A 7,027-nucleotide genomic window follows, 5' to 3' on the forward strand; every position below is an offset into this window, starting at 1 on the left:
TTACCTTCTGTGGGTTTTGACAAAGGAATAATGACATGTATCCACCATTGTAGTGTCATATAAGTGTAGTTTCACTGCCCTAAAAATCCTCTGTGTTCCACGTGTTCATCCGTTCATTCTCCCCCGACCCCCCGGCAACCACTGATTTTTTTACTGTCTCCATAGTTTTGTCTTTTCTAGAAGTCGTATATTTGGAATCATACAGTACATAGCCTTTTCAGGCTCACTTTTTCACTTGGTGATATGAATTTAAGGTTCCTCCATGTCTTTTCCTGGCTTGAGAGCCATTTCTTTTTAGCCCTGAATAATATTCCATTGCCTGGATGTACCACAGTTTCTTTATCCATTCACTTAGTGAATGCCTCCCATCCCTGTCCATATTTGAAATTTCAATATTCTCTTCATCACAGAATTTTTGCATTAATTTTGACTTTTTAAAAAATATACTTCAGGCACTCCCCGCCGGCCGCAGCCTGACATGCCGCGCGGCCCCCCAGTCTCCCCGGCCACCTCCCCCAGGCATGGCCCAGGGCCTCGCCTCACTATGGCAGCAGCACGGCACAGCACCCTTGACTTCATGCTCGGCGCCAAAGCTGATGGTGAGACCATTCTGAAAGGCCTCCAGTCCATTTTCCAGGAGCGGGGGATGACGGAGTCGGTGCACACCTGGCAGGACCATGGCTATTTAGCGACCTACATAAACAAAAACGGCAGCTTTGCCAATTTGAGAATTTACCCGCATGGATTGGTGTTGCTGGACCTTCAGAGTTACGACGGTGATGCGCAAGGCAAAGAAGTTGACAGTCTTTTGAACAAAGTAGAAGAAAGAATGAAAGAATTGAGTCAGGACAGTACTGAGCGGGTGAAGCGATTACCACCCACAGTTCGAGGAGGGGCCATTGACAGATACTGGCCCACTGCAGACGGCCGCCTGGTTGAGTACGACATAGATGAAGTGGTGTATGATGAAGACTCACCTTACCAGAACATTAAAATTTTACACTCAAAACAATTTGGAAATATTCTCATCCTCAGTGGGGATGTTAATTTGGCGGAAAGTGATCTGGCGTATACCCGGACCATCATGGGCAGCGGCAAAGAAGATTACACTGGCAAAGATGTACTGATTCTAGGAGGTGGAGATGGAGGCATATTATGTGAAATAGTCAAACTGAAACCAAAGATGGTCACTATGGTAGAGATTGACCAAATGGTGATTGACGGATGTAAGAAATACATGCGAAAAACATGTGGTGATGTCCTAGACAATCTTAAAGGAGACTGCTATCAGGTTCTAATAGAAGACTGTATTCCAGTACTGAAGAGGTACGCCAAAGAAGGGAGAGAGTTTGATTATGTGATTAATGATTTGACAGCTGTTCCAATCTCCACATCTCCGGAAGAAGATTCCACATGGGAGTTTCTCAGACTGATTCTTGACCTCTCAATGAAAGTATTGAAACAGGATGGGAAATATTTTACACAGAGGAACTGTGTCAATTTGACGGAAGCCCTGTCACTCTATGAAGAACAACTGGGGCGCCTGTATTGTCCTGTGGAATTCTCGAAGGAGATCGTCTGTGTCCTTTCATACTTGGAATTGTGGGTATTTTACACTGTTTGGAAGAAAGCTAAACCTTGAAAATCAATTTCCCCTAATCATGTGTGCTGCAAATAGCCTTCCTGACCTTCGTATGCTGTACATGACATCGAAAGGAGTCAGGCAATTGATTGTGAATTCCTTCAAGTTTCCTTTTTTTAATTATTTTTTAATTTAAAAATCAAATGGAAAATGTATATTTTGATGAGCTAGGGTGTTATTTTTTTGAAAGTCAGCTGAAGGATGATTAGACAGCACAGTGAAGGCTGCTAAATGCACTGAACCCCTAGAATGTGATTTTTGTTTTTGTTTTTGTTTTTCTGTGTGGGCTTTTTTTGTTTCTGTTTTGGTAGACTTCGAATTTGGTTGTTTGGAGGAATGCACATCATTGTTTTCTTCTGGAGGGAAGCTCTTGACGGGAGTTTCTTTCCCCCCCAAATTGACATAGGTATTAAAATTTGGTGCTTATAAGGAAAGACTTTAAAAAATGAATAGCAATGCTTCGATTAAAATTACAAATGAGAAAAAAAAAAACTTCATTAAAATTGTATTTATCTTGATTACTGAGTTTTGGGTGCCCTTTCAATGTTCTGCTGGGGTGAATGCCTGACTCCTCTCACCCAAGTCCCAGCCCCGCTCTTACCTCTGTTTGGCTTGAGACCCAGGAGCTGGGAGAAGCCAGGTGAGAGCCAAGTGGAGAGCAGACGCCAGAAGATGGGGTCCCAGCACAGGCTGGCACTGTGGGCTTGAAGTCCACTTACTGGAGTCCTGGGAAATGTTGACCAGGGCCCTTTCTTCTCCATTACCTTGGCCACCTCCACATCCCTCACTGCCTCTGGGCTCCTCTCCCTGCCCTCTCTGCCCCAGTCCCTCCTGGATATCCAGGCCAAGCCACATTCTCCCAACAGCTGCTCTCATCACCTGTCTCTCCTCGAGATGCCCCGACTCCTTGGTGCCTTCTGCACCTGGTCCAGACTCTTCAGTGTCCGAGGTCCTTGCACAGCCTGCATCCCCATCCCGCTGGGTTTTCCCAGGGCCTTTCCACACCTGGCAGCTTTACTTGCCTCCCCCTCCTGACCCTCGGGCTTTCATTCATGCCAAGTGCCCACCGTGAGGTGCCGTCTTCAAAAAATGGCGAGGTGTTGTAGAAGGTTCCATCTTTTTCAAACCAAGATCTCATTCCTCAAATAAAACAGTTCTCAGAAACCTTATGTGTAAAAAAAATCCAGCAGATCCACTCTGCCTGGAGCAAATGGACACGCTCTTTATGCCTGAAGTACTATCCCTGAAAAGCGAGGGAGTCTGGAAAACATGGGTGTGATAGAAAGAACTGGGCTTTGGTATTGAAAATCCTGGGCTCCAGCCCTGATATCCCACCTGCATGCTCTGCGGCGCTCTCTTGAACGGCACGGACCCTCCTGAGTCGGAATTCTACTTCTGTGCATCTGCCTTGCTCGTCACACTCAGAACTTTGTCTGATTGCCCTTCCTTCATCCAGCCATTTACTCAACTCGCATTTATTGAGCACCTACTAGTTCTTCTACCCATGTGCCAGGTATTTTTCCAGGCACCGGGGATGCAGCTGTGAGCCAAATGGACAAATCCCCACCGTCATGGAGGTGACAGTGCAGTGAGGGGAGAGAGATACGAAATCAAGTAAATAAGTAAACTAGAGAATAGTTAGAAGATCATGAGTGCTCTGGAGAAAAATAAAGCAAGCAAAGGGCAACTGAAATACGAAGGTCAGGGAAGCGCACCTGGGGAGATGATACTGGAACCAGGACTTGAAGGAGCCATGGGCACCGCTGGGGATGAGAGTTCCAGGCCTGCGGAGAGCAAGGGCCAAGGAGTGTGTCCGGGTCACTCAGGGACCAGCAAGGAGGCCGCTGCAGCTGGGGCCATCTGAGCAGGAGGACAGCAGGAGGAAGTGGAGGCTGGGGCAGTACGGCCACCCAGTGTAAGGCCTGGTAGGAACAGTAAGGTCCTTGGCCTTTGCTGAGTAATGAATAGATGGTTTTAGGCAGAGAACCAACAAGCTATGACTCAGTTTTTTCAATGAATGCCTGTACTGGAAATTCTCCATTGACCACTCAGACCTCTCCACCTTGCTTTGAGTCCCACAAGGCTGATGGTTATGCGGAGACAGATCCAGATTTTGTGGGGACTAAAGCTTAAACAACTGGGGAGTCTTGTTCAAGAAAAATGACACAAAGTTATAAACATGTGACCTGGGAAGGGGCCCACGCAAGTGAGAGCCCTCAGGGCTCAAGCTTCCTTAGCATCGTCCTAAGGTGGCCTTTGACTGTATCATGGGTGCTCCTTTGCCCTCTGGCTTCCAGAGCACCTTGTAGCCCCACACTGCACACATAACCACGTGTATCCTGCCAACCCCATAAACTTGCTGACCAGCACCCCACTATTTTTTTAACTATCTGGCTTGACTTTTCTAAGTCTCGGATCCCTTGTGGGTAATATGGAGATAAAACACACCTCCCTTGAAGGTATCCTGGAAGCACCCAACCTGTAGCAGATGCTCAGATGACGTTTTCTTTTAAGGTCCATTTGGTGAGTCTCCATTTTCTCTGGAATCTTCCCTGATCAATCCAGCCACATGGAATGAGCAATTGCTTTCAAACCTTCTGTTGCTCCCACAATCAGAATCAGCCACCTCCAACCTGAAGCTTTTGCCCATTTTCTGTGATGCTGGTGTCTGGTCTCTTCAGCTCAGTTTTAGACTTTTGCAAACCAGGAACCTTGTCATCTCTTAAACTCCTCTCGGAGCCTAGGTACCATGACATCAATCTCAGCAACAGCATTTCCTGAACGCACATCACATACTAGGAACTGTCAGAAGCATGTGAAGTGTTAAACGTATTGTCTGATTTAATCCTGGCCGCCAGCCCACATGTTACAGACAAGGAAACCGAGGTGCATGGTAGTTAAGGAACCTGCCCAATATCAATCACATCTTGCCAGCAGTGGATCAAAGATTCAAACCCAGATCCATCTGACTCCATAGCCGGCCCTGTTAATCGCTGCACGATGCTGCCTTTTATCCATATAAGCACTCAAGAAATATTTACTTATTGATTCATTGGTAGCCTCTGAGCATTAACGCTTCCAAGACTGTCTCTTTGTATGTCAGTCTGTTTTTCCCAAATGCCAGCTCCACTGAAAAATATATTGATCATTCCCTGTAACAATTTGTCATCTGGTGGTGGTGACTTACAAACTGCCAATTGGCCAGAAGGAGGATGAAAATTGGGGCTGTTCAGATATCTTTTTTTTTAAGGAGTGGGAGTTCTTAAATGCCCCCATTGTAGCACATGTATCTTCTCCTGCTGCTGGGCATGTGTGGAAAGGGACAATCCTGCCTGATTATGGGAGATGATCTGGGGCCTTGGGACCCTGAGTCTGGCTGCTGGGCTCTTTCCCTCCCCTCTCCCAACCCCAGAGCCAGCTGGCTGACGGGCGGTGACAGTATCTCAGGATAGAGGCCTGTCAAGTGGTTCTCATGTTGTGACAGTAGGCAATTATGATTTATTTCACAAGGAATCAACAATAAAGTTAGGCAGAGGGAGAAAAACATCAGAGAACTTAGGATAACAAAAGCACTTGAAGGAATTTGGTTGATGGGTTTTTAACTAGAAGATAGAAAAGGGAATATTTTGTAGGAAGAAATATACGCATAAATATAGAATCACTTCCTTGCATCTCTGACGGGCAAGAAATTCCCATTCTTCTAAAGCCCTGCTGAAACCTCACCTCCTCCAGGAAGCTTGCCAGATTTCTAAGCCAGACCGGATGACTTGGTCCTCTGAGCCCTCCCTCCCCACCCCCACCCACCTATCCCTCTCTGGAGGCACATACTGTTCGCATATTACCTTGAAGTTCCTGGTGAGCTCATCCCATCTGTTCTGCTGGATTGTAACATCTTTCAGAGATGAGGCAATGAATTGTTTATGTGTGGTAGGTACAGGCCTATGGGGTATTTTGCACATAATACTTACTGTTTAATAAATAAAATGTGTGTGTGTGCGCGCAATGTGCACACACGTGGGTGAGGATTGGTGTCCAGTGTCCCCCGAGTAAAGCAGCTGTAAATAACCCCACCTCAGAGGTGGAATATTTCTGTCAGCTTCATTCCAGTGGGAGAAGAAGGAACAAATAAACCCCCAGAGGCCTCTCTCTGTTCAGTTCTGCACCGTTGGTTCAGAAACCTCACCCAACAGGTGATTCCCTGTCGTGTCTACACCCGAACCTCCCCCCCACCATCTTTCCTCTCCGACATCAATTGTAAACACTGTCAAATTTTGCATGAAAAATGCTTCTCTTGTACCTAGATGTTTGACCCAACTATAAATAGAATATAATTTTGTTTAAGAAGTCAAAATTAGAGAACCAAAGCATTCTAGTATCTTAGTAACCTAAGCATGAAACCAAGTTGTGAGGAAAGAGCTGTGGAGGGCATGAGTTTAAATCACACAGGCCTGGTTTCAAATTCCAGTCTCACTCTTTCTAAAGTGGATGAATACCAGAAAGTCACTCTGTTTCTTCCTCTGTAAAATGGGGATAATAATGCTTGCCTCTGGGGATTGTTAGGGAGTAAAAGGATGTCAGTCGTAAAGCTCTAAGCACGGTCTACCTCAAAGTGAGCACTCAGTAAAGAGAGAGGATAAGGTTTGTTGGAGGTGGGAAGCTGAGGTTCCCATCTGTTGGCTCTTCCATGTCTCTCTTTGGGCCACTGTCCCCCTTCTCTGGTCCTCAGTTTCTATACTAACCAAACAACTGACTGAGATGGTCCCTTGTCCCTTCCACTTCTAAATGTCTATGAGTCAGGCCCAGGGAATACACAGCATGGCAAACAAGAATGTCATCAGAGGCAGGCAACAAATCTCGGTACCAACCACTTCTGGCAGCGTGGCTTCGAGCAAATTATTTAACCATTCTTAGCTCTATTCACTTCATCTGCAAAGGAAAATGATCCCCATACAAATTTTATAAATCCAAAGACCCATGTGGTCCAGTCCTATTTAGCAGTCAAAAATAATTTACAAGGAATTCCATTTGCACTAGAAACTCTCAAATAGTTCACAATAATATTTTTTCAAATCCCCACCCCCCCTTCCACTCCTCAATCCTCTTGTCATCTCCCTAGTTGCTCTGGAGCATCTTACAGAGCACAACCATGAAATACTCCCACCAGCCTCAGCTACACAGGGTTTTTTCCCTCCTCTTGACCACCCCCATCTTCCTTCCCATAAGAATCCATCCTTTTTAGGAGAGGACTGGAGGAAGAAAACTCAGAGAGCACAGACAGAGTTCTCTTCATCAGGAGCAGGTGGGGTCAGTGGGGGCCGTGAATATTCCCAAGGAAATAAATAAGTAAGTTTTGTTCTGTCACTCATAAGTGGCTGTGGGAAGGCT

The 7,027-nt window shown here is 46.0% G+C and overlaps 1 protein-coding gene across 1 annotated transcript; it reads left to right on the plus strand.

Annotated features, from left to right (window-relative positions):
- Positions 1-519: 519 nt before the first annotated feature.
- Positions 520-1,908, plus strand: LOC133085079 (spermine synthase-like). Its single transcript, XM_061181951.1, has one exon. It carries the CDS (start codon positions 545-547, stop codon positions 1,640-1,642), a length of 1,098 nt encoding a protein of 365 aa, XP_061037934.1. The 5' UTR covers positions 520-544; the 3' UTR covers positions 1,643-1,908.
- The last annotated feature ends 5,119 nt before the right edge of the window (positions 1,909-7,027 follow it).

Source organism: Eubalaena glacialis, chromosome 2 (assembly GCF_028564815.1).
Source record: "Eubalaena glacialis isolate mEubGla1 chromosome 2, mEubGla1.1.hap2.+ XY, whole genome shotgun sequence".
Taxonomy (NCBI): Eukaryota; Metazoa; Chordata; class Mammalia; order Artiodactyla; family Balaenidae; genus Eubalaena; species Eubalaena glacialis.

Coding starts and splice junctions, on each gene's coding strand:
- LOC133085079 (XM_061181951.1), top strand. CDS start 545: ATGGCAGCAGCACGGCACAGCACCCTTGACTTCATGCTCGGCGCCAAA.